At 44.4% G+C, this 18,938-nt stretch overlaps 1 protein-coding gene across 1 annotated transcript in view; it reads right to left on the bottom strand.

Moving 5' to 3' along the window:
• Positions 1–18,938, bottom strand: part of LOC134391928 (dual specificity calcium/calmodulin-dependent 3',5'-cyclic nucleotide phosphodiesterase 1A-like) — a 47,378-nt gene that overhangs the window by 27,924 nt on the left and 516 nt on the right. The window contains exons 2-4 of the mRNA XM_063115850.1: positions 15,803–15,869; positions 9,624–9,740; positions 7,618–7,758 (exon numbers count right to left, since the gene is read on the bottom strand). Coding sequence (XP_062971920.1) covers positions 7,618–7,758; positions 9,624–9,740; positions 15,803–15,869 — 325 coding nt within the window. The remainder of the gene's footprint in view (positions 1–7,617; positions 7,759–9,623; positions 9,741–15,802; positions 15,870–18,938) is intronic.

Raw genomic sequence — 18,938 nt, 5'->3', positions numbered from 1 at the left:
GCAGGGGAGGAGGGAGGGAAGGCAGGCAGGCATGCAGCTGGCATTTCTGGGGGTATAAGGAAGTGAGCCAAGGATAAGCCAGTAATGCATATAAAATGGAATAAATCAATCAATAAACAAAGGAGGGGTGGAATTAAAAGCAGCAGTGTTGCTCAATAAACAACAAGAAGAACTTTTTTTAAAAGGCTATATCTGTCTTTTACCAGCAATAGGGGGACGTGCCCGGGGGAGGGGGAAGTAGCTGCCAGTTCAAGACACTGACAGCCACAGCTCTGAGAAGAAGTAAAACGCTCACTTCGACTCAGAACAGGCATTGCTCCACCACTGAAAAGTGACCATTCACTTCAACTCATGATAGGCATTGCTCCACCGTTTTACTCTCTTTGGAAGGCTCTAATGGCCTTCCAGTGCAGGAGAGAGTGGGGGCACGTCCACGATGAGATGCCCTAGGGGAGCTCATCCCCTTGCACCACATCGATTCAGTTGTTCCCCAAGGTTAGGGTGGGGAGCAGTGCTGTGTTTCTATCTCTTATTCTTGGCTTAGTATATGATTTCAGGTTGTGTTTGTGCATTTGGTGGGGCTACTGTGTTAAAAAACACGGGGAAAAGCCCGTTCAGATGAAGAAAGAGAAGTTTCCCAGAATCCCAAGTTACCCGTTTTGCCTATGCCGTCCTCCAACTTTGGGATCATCATGACCGGGAGCTGACTCTGCCCCTCAGCCCTTTGAAAAAGGTATTTTTCCCGCCGATTTTTTAAAAACGTCTAGCCCGCGACCCGTACGATGCAGAAAGTTGAGAGTGGTCTCAAAATGACCCCCATCCACGACTCTCTGTGCACAAGAATTTTCAGAATGATAGCTTAACCCCCCCCAGTTATCCCCGATTCTTTCCCTCAATGCAATCCTATGGGCGAAAAGCCGAAAACGCCGTTTGAGCCGCGCGGTTGACCCGATTTTCACAAAAATATAGCCCGCGACCCGTACGATGCAGAAAGTTGAGAGTGGTCTCAAAATGACCCCCATCCACGACTCTCTGTGCACAAGAATTTCCAGAACGATAGCTTAAAACCCCCCCCAGTTATCCCCGATTCTTTCCCTCAATGCAATCCTATGGGCGAAAAGCCGAAAACGCAGTTTGAGCCGCGCGGTTGACCCGATTTTCACAAAAATATAGCCCGCGACCCAGACAACGCAGAAAGTTGAGAGTGGTCTCAAAATGACCCCCATCCACGACTCTCTGTGCACAAGAATTTCCAGAATGATAGCTTCAAAAACAACGTAGTTATGCGTGATTATTTGCCGCAATGCAATCCTATGGCGAAATGTTTTCAAGATGGCGACCGGAGCGCTCCGCCTGAACTCGGAGCTCCGAAAAATGGGCGCTTCTCTTCGCCTTGCTTCTAGGGGGTCCGCGGTCCGCTCCTACTCCGCCTCTGGGTAAGGCGGAGCAGGCCAATCCGCTACTGCTTCTACGCTCCTAATCGGAGTGGAGCACATCCCTAATAAAAAGCTCCAAATATTGCACCAAAACCACATTCCAATACCTGTTCCAGGCCATAGTCCGTATTGCACAAAATGGGCTGGAACTGCAACTTCCAAACGAGGTAATTAACCAAACCCAACAGACACACATTACTAGGTGAGCCTGATATAATAAGCTCCAGAAGCTCCACCAAAACCACATTCCGATAACTGTTCTGAACGATAGTCCATATTGTACTAGCTGAGACTGATATAATAACCTCCAAAACCATGTTCTAATACCCATTCCGGGCCACAGTCCATATTCCACAAATTGCCCAGAATGGCAACTTCCAAGTGAACCAAATCAGCTCCCAACTCTTTTGGGAAATAGCACTGTCTGGCCAGATTTGCAGAGATAGTTTCTAACAGAGTTTGTTGCTTATTTGCTACTCCTTCTACTCAAAGCCTTGGAGCGCCAATTTCCAAAATGATCATAGAATCATAGAATAGCAGACTTGGAAGGGGCCTACAAGGCCATTGAGTCCAACCCCCTGCTCAATGCAGGAATCCACCCTAAAGCATCCCTGACAGATGGTTGTCCAGCTTCCTCTTGAATGCCTCTAGTGGGGGAGAGCCCACAACCTCCCTAGGTAACTGATTCCATTGTAGTACTGCTCTAACAGTCAGGAAGTTTTTCCTGATGTCCAGCTGGAATCTGGCTTCCTTTAACTTGAGCCCGTTATTCCGTGTCCTGCACTCTGGGAGGATTGAGAAGAGATCCTGGCCCTCCCCTGTGTGACAACCTTTTAAGTATTTGAAGAGTGCTATCATGAAATCAACCAAATTCGTACATTGGAGCTGACTGAAAATTATGGTTTTAAATAGGGATGTGCTCCGCTCCGATTAGAATCGGAGAATCAGAAGCGAATTGGCCTGCTCCGCCTTGCCCAGAGGCGGAGTAGAAGCGAACTGCGGACACGTAGAAGCAAGGCGAAGAGAAGCGCCCATAGGCGGAGCGCTTCTCTTTCCGCGGAGCGCTCCGATCGCCATTTTGAAAAATTTCGCCCATAGGTTTGCATTGCGGAAAAGAATAGGGGATAACTGTGTTGTTTTTTAAGCTATCTTTCTGAAACTTCTTGTGCTTAAAGAGTTGTGGCTGGGGGTCATTTTAAGCCTACTCTCAGCTCTCTGCGTGCTGCGGTTCGCTTGCTAGATTTTTTTGAAAAATCGGGTAAAAAACAGTGGGAAAAGGTACCTTTTCGAAGGGCTGAGGGGCAGAGTCAACTCCCGGTCATGATCGCATGATCCCAAAGTTGGAGGAGGGGATAGGCAAAATGCGTAACTTGGGATTCTGGGAAACTTCTCTTTCTACTCTGAATGGAGTTTTCCCAGTGTTTCTTAAAACAGTAGCTCCACCAAATGCACAAACACAACCTGAAATCATATACTAAGCAAATAAACAGGAAACACAACACTGCTACCCACCATAACCTTGGGAACAACTGAATAGATGTGGTGCAAGGGGATGAGGTCCCCTAGGGCAGGTGGACGTGCCCAGTGCACTCTCCTGTCCTTGGAGGGCCATCAGAGCCCTCCAAAGGTTAACCCGTGGAGAGAATGCCTATCATGAGTTGAAGAGAAAGTTTGCTTCTAAAAGACTGGTCCCTAGACAGGGACAGTCAAAATTGGCGCAATGATTCCCCCTCCCCCTGGGCATGTCCACTCCCCTCTTACTGGTAAAAGACAGATGTAGCCTTTTAAAAAAAATTCTTCTTGTTGTTTGTTCAGCAACACTGCTGCTTTTAATTCCACCCCTCCTCTGTTTATTTATTTATTTATTTATTTATTTATTTATTTATTCCATTTTATATGCATTACTGGCTTTGAAACTATCCTTGGCTCACTTCCTTATGCCCCCAGAAATGTCTGCTGCCTGCCTGCCTTCCCTCCCTCCTCCCCTGCCCGCCTCGCAGGGATGGTTTGTGTGTGTCTTGCTTTGACTCAGGGGAGAAGTCCTTCCTGCGCTCACTTAGAGTTTTGGAAGTTCCAAATCAATTTTTCAAGTGTGGAAGAAGATTCATATTTAGGTTTATCTCTACTCCCCAATTCATGGCATGTTGGGATTTCCTTTGAAATGGGCCCATTGAGCTGTCTGCAGCTTTAAATCCCTGAGATACTGGGGTGTCCGATTTTCATAAATTTCCCAAAAATCAGGGGATGATGGGATTGGCTTGAGACTCGGCATGCATGTGTATCCCTGGATAATCTATCATGGTGGCAAGTTTGAGGTTTCTAACATGAAAATTGATGGAGATATCGAAAGGGGTGTGAATTGGGGTTATGGGTGGTGCGTTAGAGGTTAGAGTCACGCCAAAAATCAGGGGATGATGGGATTTGCTTGAGTCTTGCCATGAATGTGGCTCTAGATGGCATCTGTGGGAGTGCCCACTTCAATTTTTTTTATCTGTCAAAATGTTGGAGAACAGTCCATGTCTGCAAATGGGATGTCCGATTTTCATAAATTCCCCCAAAATCAGGGGATGATGGGATTGGCTTGAAACTTGGCATCCATGTGGAAACATGGATAAGCTGTCATGGCACCGAACATGAGGTTTCTGACGTGCAAATTGACATAGTTGTAGCATGGGACTTGATTTGGGGTGAGTTAAAAGGTTAGAGCCCCGCCAAAAATCAGGGGATGATGGGATTTGCTTGAAACTTGCCATGAATGTGGCTCTAGATGGCATCTGTGGGGATGCACACTTCAATTTTTTTTATCTGTCAAAACGTCGGAGAACAGTCCATGTCTGCAAATGGGGTGTCCGATTTTCATAAATTCCCAAAAATCAGGGGATGATGGGATTGGCTTGAAACTTGGCATCCATGTGGACAAATGGATAAGCTGTCATGGGACTGAACATGAGGTTTCTGACATGCAAATTGACGTAGTTGTAGCATGGGACTTGATTTGGGGTGAGTTAAAAGGTTAGAGCCATGCCAAAAATCAGGGGATGATGGGATTTGCTTGAAACTTGCCATGAATGTGGCTCTAGATGGCATCTGTGGGGGTGCCCACTTCAATTTTTTTTATATGTCAAAATGTCGGAGAACAGTCCATGTCTGCAAATGGGGTGTCCGATTTTCATAAATTCCCCAAAAATGAGGGGATGATGAGATTGGCTTGAGTCTAGGCATGCATGTGTATCCCTGGATAATCTATCATGGTGGCGAGTTTGAGGTTTCTATCGAAAGGGGTGTGAATTGGGGTTATGGGTGGTGCGTTAGAGGTTAGTGCCCCGCCAAAAATCAGGGGATGATGGGATTTGCTTGAGTCTTGCCATGAATGTGGCTCTAGACGGCATCTGTGGGGGTGCCCACTTCAATTTTTTTTATCTGTCAAAATGTCAGAGAAAAGCCCATGTCTGCAAATGGGGTGTCCGATTTTCATAAATTCCCCAAAAATCAGGGGATGATGGGATTGGCTTGAGTCTTGGCATGCATGTGTATACATCCATGAGGTGTCATGGTGCCAAACATGAGGTTTCTAACTTTAACAGAAAAAAAGTTGTATACGTTTTTGTATTTCAATGCAAGCCTATGGGGGGAAAGCGAAGCTCCGATCCGGATCTGGAGCTCCACAGCGGAGCAGAGTGGACTATAGGTGGAGCGGGGCGGAGCGAAGCGGCCTGATCCGCAAATTGCGGATCTGGAAGAGAAGCGGATCGGGGGGTCCGTGCCCACCCCTAGTTTTAAATACAGTCATTCTGTGCAATTTGCAATTTAGAATGTCAGAATGCCTCTTTCCTATGCATCTTTGTCAAGAAATTGACATAATATATTGAATCAAATGAAAATAAATAGCCTGAAGTATTCCAGTTTAAAACCTTCCATACAATTTAACTTTCTACTATCTGACTTACACTCCCAGAGGAGGATTAAGCTGACATGCTGCTATTGCTTTCAGCTGGACAAATATAACTTTGGCTGGTTTAATAATAGACAACTTTAATTTAAGGATGGCTGCAGTTTGCTCTTCCATCCACTAGGGGCATTAAAAGGTTTGCTGGTTTCGAAAGAGACAGGGTGTCCCCTTGTTGTTTCAGAACAAAGAGGCAACATCACCTGTGAGCTGAAATTACACTTTAGAAGTGATTCAGTGGGAGCAAGTATTGCCTTCTTCATTGCCCTCAGAAGGAATAGTGGAACAGACTTTCTATACCATGAGTACAGTGTACATGAGTACGTCTGAGTAATATTTGGAGCTTTTTATATCAGGCTCATCTAGTAATGTGAGTCTGGTGAGTCTGGTTGACTTACCTCACTTGGAAGCTGCTGTTCCAGCCCGTTTTGTGCAATACAGACTACGGCCCGGAACGGGTATCGGAACGCAGTTTCTTCGGACGTTTTGTAGCTTATTGCATTTGTGCCATGGAGTTATGTGTGACTGGTGAGTTTGATTGATATCACTCATTCTGAAGTGGCCGTTCCGGCCATCCCATTCTGTTCCGGATGTTGTTTTGGGAGTTCTGGTGTTAATAGTGATATAATATTGCAATGGTTTTAGTCCTAAAATATTGTTCCCAAGTGTTGCTAACACTTGCCACTGTTTTTGGTATGGTTTTTTATATTAAAGGGGTCGTTCTGGCCTGTTCTGTTCCGTTCCAGCTTTTACACTGTCCCAAGAAAAACATGGGGTGAACCAAAGCAGCAAAGGTGAGGAGGAAATGGTTCCCATGAAAAAACTGGAGACCAAGGCCTAAGAAAAGGGCTTACCTTCATTTACATCTTATTTATCTTATGACAGGTGATCTGAGACTGAGGAGGATGGAGCATGTAAGTTCTGCCCCATTAACAAGTAACCTCAGGAGTGGAAGATCGCTGCAGGTGAGGGAGGACTTGTCTTAGCCACACCCCAAACCTATGGAGGCTTCAGCATATACATTTGCCTGCAAGCCCAGCTCGATGATCAGAATTGCCCTTATTACGTTTCCATATTTGGGGGCCTTAGTCATCCTTGCCCAAGTGAGCTTACAAACTAAATTTTGACAGGGGAGAAAACAGAGGAAGAGGATGATAACAGAGAGGTGATAAAGGGAACAAGACATGAATGTAAACAAATGCAGTTCCATATACTTTGGCTTATTTTGACTTGGCATGAGGAGTAGAGGGTTAGGTGAAAGGCTTCATGGGGAAAGGGTTTTTTAAGGGGAGAGAGAGAGAGAGAACGAACTACATGAATCTTTAAGGGTAAATTCCAAGCATAAGGAGCAGTAAGGGTTGAAGTAGATTTGTTCAAAAGTGAAGACCTTTGGATAGCTGAGGTTGGTTCAGTTGGAGAAACAAAGATTAATAAATAAGAGCTTTTGTGTTAAGAATAGCATGAAGGAGAAAATGCGGAAACAACCCTAAGGATGTCCTCTATAGAGGCTGAAAACTTTCTCTTAAAGTCTACTCCCAATGTAAATGGTATCAAAGTCAAGGTTCAAAATACATGGTTATTCTGAGAAACAATACTTAAATCATTATTTTTCACTTTCGACACATGTACAGCAAATGAAAACGCTATGTGAACCCAAATTCGACATTTGATATTTTTTTTAAAAAAATGCTGTTTTTACTTTGTGTCTTGTTTGTGTAAATGTTTTGAAAGTCAGATAACTCTCTCATGGATAGCCCTATGTATTTCCTACAAAGATGTGAGTGAAATGTAACTCCTGGTCAATGTCCCTCTTTTACTGGGTCTGTCCAGTTTTGGTTTGCTCCACGTACTGGAGCACATTTGTCTTATGTTGTCTGCTCCTTCTTGTCCTCTGATTCCCATATGTAATGGCCACAATTACATACAGCCTTGTGCACCCAAGAGTTGTTGCCCCTATGTTGGCATAGGGCAAATGTCCTATGAACCAACAGAACCATAACATTGAACCGGGATTCTTACGAGTAAATATGTATGGCAACGCCATGTACATCATTGATTTCTAGGTTATGTTTCCAATGCAGTTCAGTGGTATCTTTCAGACAAAATCATCCTGATATGTTAGTAATCAACTATCACAACCATGGCTTATGTAAGAGGCTATGAAATTATTCTATGTTGGAGAAGACTATCTGTATCCTCTAACGCTTTGAGTGTGTGGCTTGCAGAATTTCTTACCATGATTCCAGTATGAAGCATGATGCTGTGCACAGTCTGGGTAACATCTATGGCATGGATTGAATTGTGATACGGATTTTGGTATTTGTTGTAACCAACCTCCAGAGCTTTTGCAAATGCAATTAGGCAGGTAACAGGGATCTGTGGGAGGCAAGAAGTAGTTGTAAGCATTTCTATAACAACTGTTAACAAGACTAAGTGTGCACTACTCTGTATGACAAGCATTGTTCTGAACTTAACGTTCAGATATATCAGCTGAGCAAATGAAATCAAAGACTGAGGTTCAGACATTTAATGATCAAATGATATGTACTTTATGTTATTTACATGGATATGTACACAGAAGCAAGTGGAATGCCACAGCAATGTGAAATGGTCCTCAAAAGACCACAAGAATGCCTAAATGTCCCATCTATTCAAGACTCATTAGATATTTCTGAGTCAGAAGAGGTATAAAGCATGGTAGGCATCCTTTTTGAGTTGGCAGGCACATTTTACATTTTGAAGTTGTTCATGGGCACCACCAAAAATTGTTGTCTGGTTGGGTGGGCTCACTTTTCTTCTCCGCCCCCCTGCTTTCTACTATAAAATGTAGAATCATGCTTTTGTTTTTATTTGTTTTGATTCTGGCAGACTGTATTTCTATAGTTCAAGACATTAGCAAAGTTGCTTATTAGCACCATTTCTGTTCAACATTTATGTAAATAACATGACAAGATTGCTGCAAGGGATCATTACTTCAATCCTTATGTATAAGTGACATAAAACAAAAATATATTCATAGAATCATAGAATAGTAGAGTTGGAAGGGGCCTACAAGGCCATCGAGTCCAACCCCCTGCTCAATGCAGGAATCCACCCTAAAGCATCCCTGACAGATGGTTGTCCAGCTGCCTCTTGAATACCTCTAGTGTGGAAGAACTGGAGGCATTCAAGAGGCAGCTGGACAACCATCTGTCAGGGATGTGTTTGTGAGACCATGTCTACACTTAAGACTTAAAATAGTTTCACCCTCTACTCCAGGAACTGAAACTTGAAACTAAAAGCCACACTAAACACAATTAAGGAAATTCATGAACAAGATGTCGGGGTGAGGTGGAGGCTATTCTAGGGGCTCTAGGGGAGGGGGCAGTTTTAAATTCTCTACTACCCACTGTTCTCCACTCTAAATGTCTCCCCTCACTGAGTTGCTGTTAGGGGCAGAAACGGGGTGTGCAATGTTTTCCAATCTCCCTGCCTTGTGTTCCAATCCATTGCTCTGACACTCCCCCCCAACAACCAAAAGTTATACAAATCTCATTTTGCTGCCACCATCTAGCACAGGTTAAGAAAGGCTGTGCTAGATGGTGGCAGCAAAATGAGATTTGTATAAGTTGTTTGACTACAACTCCCATAATCATTGACCATGCTGGCCTGGGCGATGGGAATCATAGTCCAACAGATATGGAGAAAATCGACAGGTTAAAATGATAATATTAAGTTGGCCAAACCTGTCGATGTAGGTCTTTTCCCTCACAATTCCATCCCCTAATTCACTTTCCAAAACTCCAAAACAAGTTACATGGGGCAACTAATTATTGAAAATAACCCCCTAACATGAGAGATCCTGATCACAGCTTCCCTGCTTTGTCCCTACAATGACAGCATTGTAGGTATGCCCTGTGAGATGGGGGCTAGGGGCTGGGGGCTGGGGAGGAGGGTCCTATGCCTGTGCCCTTTTGCTCCATTATTAAGAGGTTCTTTTTATTTATAGCTGTCATAATTTCTTCTAGCCCTCTTCATATATGTGAGCCTTCAAGCATTTCGTGTTGCTCCATCGTTTCCTCTAGATGTTGCATTATTACAATTTATCTTTTAGTCAAGAATAAAGTGAAACACACTTTAATTCTGTTAATAAATCAGACTTGCCATACTTCTACTTCTTGCCATACTTAAAATACACACACACACACACACACACACACACATATATATATATATATATTAAAGTTTGTGAAGTTCCTGACCTTGAAATGGCTCAGAAGGTCATATTTGCTGAACAGTTCACACATTATAAATGTCAAGCCATGCCCTTCACTAGCTTCATTTAAGGTAAACACATTAAAATCCCAATTATCAACATCCTGTTGGTAATGAAAAACATACACAAGTAAGCACTTCTGTTTCATAAATTGGGTTCCTAGACAACAGGAAGAGAAATATGAATGCAAATACTTCTGTTTCCTAAAGTTAGGTCACATACTATGGCAGACTGTTACAAGCATGCATATAATAAATTGGTCCTCAACCAACAACTTTCATTAGAGTAATTTGAAGAAAGTCCACAGTACTGCTCTACTGTACATGGTTATGTAGTTATAGAAGTGTACCCTTATGGGTCACAATAGTCCTTAAGTCTGGAAACAGAACAAGTCCCAAACTAGTAAAGACATTGCCTTTATATTATAAGCAAACCTAATAAATTAAAGGTTATTTCATAACACCCATTCTGGAACTTGTTTTCAAATTGGCTAGAACTTCATCAACCCAATTTGAAATTCTTTATGTTACACTGAGGTTGCCATCCTATGTACACTTGCCTGCAAGTAAGTCCCACTGAACACACTGGGACTTCCTTCCAAGTAAACATGTAGTGGTTAGGACAGGTGTCAAGCCAGAGGCATTGGAGCAGAACTTGCCAATGGCACTGGCTGTTTTTCTGCACCTACCTGACATTAGCAAAATAAGGGAGGGAAGCAGGAGGCATACCATGGTTGATGGGGGTTCCATTGGCCATGTCACTGGTGGGCATATGATGGACTGTGTGTGAAAACTAAGCAAAGGCATGAATAATCTGAAATATTGGCTCACACAGAATTCAACAGTTCACGTGCATCTTCATTTGTCAAAGAGGGGAACAAACAAGTCTCTGTTGTATGAAAGCTCCAGTGTGTGAGGTATTGGTACAAGGCTGGAGGCCTTGTTGAATGTAGGTAGATTTATTAGGAAATAGTTTTGAGAATGTCCGATGTCTCTGAAAGCTGATCTTTGTCAGAAGTTCCCACGGGATCTAGCTTGCTTACTCTCCGCTGCGGCCTTGAAGCTGCTGGTTCTCTGGGAACTTGAGAGTGTTTTGGAAAGGTGGGAGTGCCACTCAGATTGCAGCGTCATCTTAATGGGTGGAGCAGTCTCGCCCTGTTGGCACATGGGCATGGCTTACTGGTCAGAAGACCTGTCTGTCAAGTGGCTTTGAATAGGCTTTAAATGCTGGTGCAAAGCTGAAAAAGCTTTGCTAGGTTTCATCTCTCGATGCAAGGCCTGCAATCCCTCCTGCTTTGGATTCCATCTCCACTTAGGACTTTGAAAGCACTCTGCACATGGACACTTTGCTATTTGAACTGTGAATATGTAAGAACTGTGCCATGAAAAGTACCGTGAGGTTTTTCATAGACTTGAACTTGCATTTGTTGTTGAACACGTGTGTGTGTGTGTGTTTGTGTGTGGCCTAACTCAGGTGGCAGGGAGCCACCCTGGAGCTAATGTTACTTGCAGGGGAGTTCCTGTGCCTGAGATTCTGTTTCCCTGGTCAGCTCAGTGTATGGCAGGCTGGGTGGGACTGTTAGATTTCTTCGCTGCCAGACTCAGGTGGCAAAGAGCTTCCCTGGAGCTAAAGTTACCTGCAGGGGAGTTCTTGTGCCTGAGATATTTCCCTTCCCTCTTATCATGTCTACCGTCTCCTTAGCGTACAGCAGGCCAGGATTGATTGGTGAGTGATCTCATTCTCTCTCTGCCAGCCTCAGCAGTGTTAAGTGGAAAAACTGGGACTCCTGTCCCTGAGATTTTACCCTACCCGTGATGTTGTTTTGGCTTTAGTCACATCCCCTGAGTTAGCAATGTATGTGGTATCTGGAGAAGCTCTCTTGGGGTGGTTTGCTCAGCCTTTCAAGGATTCCCTTTATGATTGCCTGAATCTTGGAGCCTAAAGCGTTCTGACCATCATTCAGCTTTAAGTGTGTTTTGGAGAGTGTATAACCATTAAGCCTGTTACTGTGAGATTTCCTCAAAGTCACACTGATATGAGTGTCTCTTGTCAGTTTGCCAGCACATGTCAATGCCAGAGGGAACAAGCAAGCACATGACACAGTGGCTGCTTGGTGTGGAGTGGGAGGAATGGTGGGAGAGTGATAACTAAGGGTGCAATCCTATGCATATTTAAACAAAAACAAAGTCCTGCAACTCCCCATGTCCCCCAAGCAACTATATTGGCTTAAGTATGGCAGTTGGAGGATTCCCTCCCCCCCCCGCCATCTAAACATGCATAGGGTTGCACTCTAAATCAGTGCTTGAATCTCTGGTCAACATGCCTGTCAATTCCATTGTGAAAGCAAAGAGAAGTCAGGCTCACCATGCAGGAGAAAAAACAACACATGGGGATTTTAATTTCAGGGTACATTTGTGTGTGGTAGATGGGAGCCATCTACTACACTTTAGCACCATGTTGTTACACCTTCCTTCATAGAATCATAGAATAGCAGAGTTGGAAGGGGCCTACAAGGCCATCGAGTCCAACCCCCTGCTCAATCCACCCTAAAGCATCCCTGACAGATGCTTGTCCAGCTGCCTCTTGAAGGCCTCTAGTGTGGGAGAGCCCACAACCTCCCTAGGTAACTGATTCCATTGTCGTACTGCTCTAACAGTCAGGAAGCTTTTCTGGCCCTTCCACACGTCGTTCTGAAATCGCCTGCATGCGCCCCAACTACGGCCCCAAAACGATAGTGTGTACCATAGCTGAAGAGATGGAGGCGGAGGCGGCTGGGGAATCCAGGCGCGTCCTTGCCGCCGCTGCTGCCGCCGGCCTCCTGCTGCCGGGGTAAGAGCGACCCGGGTCGGAGAGCTCAGCAGAGGCGGAAGCCGAGGTCTCCGACCCGGGTCGCTCTTACCCAGGCAGCAAGAGGCCGGCGGCAGCGGCAGCGGCAGACGCGCCCGGATTCCCCAGCCGCCGCCGCCTCCGTCTCTTCAGCAATGGTACACACTATCATTTTGGGGGCGTAGTTGGGGCGCATGCACGCGATTTCAGAACGACGTGTGGATCCGCCCCTGATGTCCAGCTGGAATTTGGCTTCCTTTAACTTGAGCCCGTTATTCCGTGTCCTGCACTCTGGGAGGATCAAGAAGAGATCCTGGCCCTCCTCTGTGTGACAACCTTTTAAGTATTTGAAGAGTGCTATCATGTCTCCCCTCAACCTTCTCTTCTCCAGGCTAAACAGGCCCAGTTCTTTCAGTCTCTCTTCATAAGGCTTTGTTTCCAGACCCCTGATCATCCTCATTGCCCTCCTCTGAACACGCTCCAGCTTTTCTGCATCCTTCTTGAATTGTGGAGCCCAGAACTGGACACAATACTCTAGATGAGGCCTAACCAGGGCCGAATAGAGAAGAACCAGTACCTCACGTGATTTGGAAGCTATACTTCTATTAATGCAGCCCAAAATAGCATTGGCCTTTCTTGCAGCCATTTTGCACTGTTGGCTCATATTCAGCTTGCAATCTACAACAATTCCAAGATCCTTCTCATTTGTAGTATTGCTGAGCCAAGTATCCCCCATCTTGTAACTGTGCCTTTGGTTTCTATTTCCTAAATGTAGAACTTGGCATTTATCCCTATTAAATTTCATCCTGTTGTTTTCAGCCCATCACTCCAGCCAATCAAAATCACTTTGAAGTTTGTTTCTGTCTTCCAGGGTATTAGCTATCCCACCCAATTTTGTGTCATCTGCAAATTTGATCAGCGTTCCCTGCTTAACAGGGGTAGGGGACAAATCCCATCTTGATCTGCAGCCAAACCCCAAAGGGTCTGCAGCCAACTAAAAATTGGGTGAAGCCTTTTGAGTAAGTGTGTGCGATTGTATTCTGAATCTGCCACCCACCCCATTGGAGAGTCGTCCCATTACTGTCTGGGAATGGAATGTCAGTGCAGCTCAGATGGTGGGCATTGCTCAAGGGGTAGGGGAAGCCTCCCTGAAGGCCTTGCATGGCATTTGAGATGCCAGTAACTGACTGTGAGCTGTTTTTCCTTGCCAAGAATGTTTGGCTTGCTCTTTGCCAGATGCAGCTGCAATTTGAACATTGCACAAGCAATGACTTGGGCCTCCAAATCCTGGTGATGAACTGGTTCCTATCTTTTTTATGTTGAAGGACGGGAGTACTAACTGCACTACCTCCCACAGTACATGTAATGTTTTATTTATCTGACCACGTAATCAGATGAGATGGCAGATGATTTAGATGACTACAGCGTGTTGTATGTAGGGCTGTCCTTGAAGACATCCTGGAAACTTGACTTAGTACAAAATATGGCTGCTAGGATACTGTCTGGAATTAGGTCTTATGATCATATTATGACAGCATGGTACTCTTCGCTGGCTCCCAGTCTATTTCTCAGCCCGATTTTGAGTTCTGGTGTTAACCTACAAAGCCTTTCATATTTTGGGTCTACAGTCTCTTCCCCTTTATTCCTATCTGAGACCATAATCAGAGGTCTTGCTCCGAGTAACCCTGAATGCTGAGGTACAGTATTTGGGAGAGGCCTTTTCAGGAGTAGCCCCTCTAGTTGACCTAGCATCTACTTTTCAGCACCAGGCAAAGACTTGTTTATTTTCTCAGGCTGGAAGGTAATTGTTTGTTGCTTTTCATTGTTGTATTATGCTGTTGCTCTTTTAATACAGATTTTTGGATTTTATTTGTGTTTTTATTGGACATTACTATGAGGCAGCCTTCCCCAACTTGGGCCCCCTAAAATGGTTTGGACTTCAGGATTCAATTACTTACCAAACAGCAGATGAAGTGGGGACAGCAGGCGGTTTAGATTGGGATTCCAGCTCTGGGAGAGAAAAGCACCCTTTCCTCTGTGTCATTTTCTGGATGAAATGTGTCCCCCTGAAGTTGCTATTTGCTGCATGTAGTTTTTCCCTAATGGGAGGGTTGCAATGTGCCCTCTTTTATAGGGGACAGTCTTATATTTTGGTGGTGGTGGTGGTGGGGCAATGGACAGTCCCCTATTTAAAGGTGCCTTCTATTTGAAGAGCTGCCCAGTCTAAGTCTGATTGATTGATTTATTGCATTTTTATACCGCCCAATATCTGAAGCTCCCTCAGTGGTTCACAAAAATTAAAACCATTCAAAGTATAAAACAAACAGTATAAAAACATGATATAAAATACAATAGGAAAGCACAACCAGGATAAAATCAGCAGCAGTGCAGAAATACAAATTTAAAATAAAAATTTAAAACAGAAAAGTTAAAATTAAACTTATAGACTGTAAAAATGCTGAGAGAATAAAAAGGTCTTCACCTGGTGTCTGAAAGAATATAGTGTAGGTGCCAGGTGAACCTTCTTAGGGAGCTCATTCCACTGCTGGGGTGCCACAGCAGAGAAGGCCCTCTTTGGCAGGGGCTCACAGAGAAGGACCCCTGAGGATGACCTACATATGGGATGAGACGTTCCTTCATATTGCCTGGACCCAAGCTGTTTAGGGCTTTAAATGTTAATACCAGCACTTTGAATCAGGCCCGGAGCCTGGACCAGCAGCCAGTGAAGTTGGAAGAGGACTGGCGCGATGTGGTCTCGTTGGCCAGTCCCTGTTAGTAAGCGTGCTGCCCTGTTTTGCACCAGTTGAAGTTTCTGGACCATTTTCAAAGGCAGCCCCACGTATAACGCATTGCAGTAATCCAAACGAGAGGTTATCAGAGCATGGATAACTGTAGCTAGGCTATCTCTGTCCAGATAAGGGCGCAGTTGGTATATCAGCTTAGGCTGATAAAAGGTGCTCTTTGCCACTGAGTTCACCTGTGCCTCAAGTGACAGTTCTGGATCCAAGAGCACCCCCAAACTACGAACCTGATTGAAATAGGAAGCGGGGATAGGTGGCTGAAGTTGTACATCATCAGCTAGCACCTGGACAGCAGGATAAGGAGGCACACAGGTTACTGAGGCATTTTGGTAGTACCATGACTTTTTTCATTTTTATAACATCCAGTTAAGCAATAGGTGTGCTATATATAATCAATGACAATATGCTTATTTTCCTAGTTGTGATAGAAATAGAATATTTTGAACTTCCATGTAGTTTAACCCTCTAAAACTCTTTGAAACTATTCTATTTAGAATACTATTCTATTATTTTATTTTTTGAAAAGCGAAGATTTCACCTTAAACGTTTCTACTACTTCTGCTGGATATGCGATTCCTACTGAACTAGTGGTTGTACGGAATTTCCTAGGAAAACAATGAAATATATGTAAGCCACTGTCTTTTCTATTTTCTAACCCTATACAGAGTTAGAGAGAATCAAGTCAAATTACACCTCTAGAGCTTCATTTTCTCCCCTTGGGGTTAGGAGGATATTCCTAGATGGGATGTAAAAAAGCAATGGGGTGGAGAAACTCCCAAGTGAAATATCCCTAGAGAGATCAGATTCTACCTCTTGAGGACTCTCTGCAGGACTATATATTATTATTATTATTTATTTATATAGCACCATCAGTGTACATGACAAATGCTGCCTCGGTGAAGGTATTTAGTGTCTCATAAAGGTAGGAAGAGAGGCCAATGTAGGTGGCCTACAAATCTCAAAAGGGCGGCTTTGATCCTAACACTTGCAAACTGAGGGAGAGTAAGTGAGGGCAATATACTCCTTTAACCAATGAGAAAGAGTAGTACTGGGAACTTCAGTTGAACAAGGAAGAAGGATTAAAGGGCATGAAGAGAGATGCTTGTGTTCACATAATGGTCTAGTTCAGTTCATGTAAAACTTCAGAGCACAACGGACATCCAAGAACAGCTGTTCTCACTCTGAAGGACTGAAGGGTAACAGAAATTCTTGGACCCTATGGAAATTTGGGAATAAACAAGGTGTCAGGATGGCCCATCAGTTTGAAAGATACAGAGTTCAGATTCTACAGCCAGGGGTTGGAAAACCTAAATGATTATATGGCTGCCAACCCTATAATGATGAGGATTTAGGAGAGAGTCTCTTCAAGAAAGAAGCTCCCATAGTTCAAACAGAGTGTGACAGGGAGCTCTGGGAATGACATTAAGAGCAAGATGGCAAACAGAAGACAGGAGGCATTAGAAAGGAGGCATGAAAGAATTCCCGGCTCAAGAGGTTAGAAGAGCTAAGATGACTCTCAGGCCCCCTGATGATGCCATAAGATGTAAAAGAAAAATCAAATGTTTTTAGGTATTAGAGCCAAGGCCGGAATCCAGCCCATCCTTAAGGAAGAGCAGATCATAGTTAACATGAAGCACCAAGCGCTGCTATATAAGATGTGCTACTTAGGGAGGCAACAGGAATCATCAGAAAGGAGGAAATAGATCAGCAAATAAAGAGGACAAACGAGGATATTGCAGAGCCTAATTCATGTCTATATATGCAAATTTAGAAATTATTATAATAATTTAAATAAAAATGCAATACATTTCACCATCTTGTGGAAGATTGAGACCAGGGGACCTGTTTGCCTTGCTCAACCTGCTGTGCAGGTGTTGTTGATGAGCAGCTTCAAGGCCCTTTAGCTCTTCCTCCAGATGGTTCTTTATCTGTAAATGGGTCCTGGACTGAGCAGCCCTTCAAACAGAGGACTATCCTCTGTCAAAGAGGACACATGAACACACTTTTGGCCATCTTACGAACATGGTTTCCCCTTCAGGCACAGGGGAAGAGGCGGCTTAGACTTAGGCCCTTTTTATACCTCCTAGCCTCCCAGGAGAGAGAGGGGAGGATCTCGTGATATTCTGCTTACGAGATCCTCCCCCTGGATCCATACATGCATGCAATATCCCAGGAGGAAGAAGGGATGTCACGCCCGCCTTTTAAAAATAAAAATAAAAATAGGGGAGATGAGCACAATTGCACTCCAAACAACAATGTACGTTTTTTTTAAAAAAACCAAACAAACCTGCCCCTGCTCCCCCTCCACCCCCCATGGGCCTGGAGCACCCGAAGAACATGCCCCATGCCCAATTCCTGCTTCCTCATGTTTACTCGTGAGGAGGCAGGTTGAGGCGGGGCAGGCACCCACACATCTCCCGCAGTCCGAGGATGGTCCTGGGACTGCAGAAAAACCAGGAAATCCTCAGGTTCCGCTTTCCGGGGGTTTCCCTAGGGTCATCCTTGGATCACTCGGGGATCAACTGTGCATCATTTGGAAAAAACAGGAAAAAACAACGGTGTAGAAAGGGCCTCAGATTCTCCGATTGTCTTGTCATGGCTTTCAAAAGTGGCAGGAAGTGCCACTTGGGCTTGAGCCAGCTGCTCTGTTTCCTTAGAAGCAGGCAGAGGAACAAAGGCCTCTCACAAAACAGCTTCCCTGGGCCATGGTAGGCTGCAGAAATTTCCCCATGGATCCTCCCTCAGACAGAGATGGCAACAAAAAAATGTCAACAAGAAAGCCTGAGCATAGCTGCATGCCAGCAGTGAGGCCTTAGTGCCTAGGCCCTTCCCCACCAACTAGGAGTGAGAGGACTGGTGTGCTGGGAGACTGGAAAGGCCAAGTGAATTAAAAATATACTATGACTGGTGAGTTGTTCTCACAAGAAATGGCTCCTCAAGAAGGATATAGCATCACTATGATGGAAACATTTCTATATGGCACAAGGTGTAGGTCTGGCCTAGGTGTGAGACCTACCTACTGTGTCTAAACGTTTAGGGACTAACAATAGTCTCTGCTCTTCTTTGCCCACTCCCAGAAATCCCCCAGGAGAATAAAGAACCCAATTACACAGCAACCCACTGTGGGGTGGAGAGGGAAAAAAGAGAGAGTAAAGCCCTGAGAGAAAAGTAGCTTTTGCGAACAGTTTCCCATCTGACTTGGGACAAATTCTGCTATGTCCCCCACTTCAGCCTCAGCTGCCAAGGTTTTTCCTTCACCATAATTTCCTCAGCCACTTCCAGAACCTCTGGCTCACTTCCTTCACCTCAATGTAGGTCACTATTCTCTCTTGCCTTAACAGAAACTTTGCTTCCTTTTGGAAGGTTCTCACTAGGCACACAGATTTGCTAAACAAGGCATTTATTATGTGCTCATGCTTCTTTACTCTTGATTATTTACAGGGTCTTTAGATTATATCATGATCCTCCAGTTTTGCGTCTGTATTTTAAGAGCAGTTTCCTAGGTTTTCTTAGAGCAGAAAAAAATGGTTTGTTATTTCTGAAAGTGAAAAAAAGGTAATGTCCTACTTGTGTATTTGTACTATTCCACTATAGCATAGTGCCACCTAGAGGTTATGTAGCAGAAAAGCAGGAAAGGAAAAACTTTTTTTGTAGAGCTCAGATCTTAATTCTCC

This window comes from Elgaria multicarinata, chromosome 2 (assembly GCF_023053635.1).
Source record: "Elgaria multicarinata webbii isolate HBS135686 ecotype San Diego chromosome 2, rElgMul1.1.pri, whole genome shotgun sequence".
NCBI lineage: Eukaryota > Metazoa > Chordata > Lepidosauria > Squamata > Anguidae > Elgaria > Elgaria multicarinata.
Note: the sequence above shows the minus strand (reverse complement) of the source record. Positions and strands in the feature narration are given on the sequence as shown.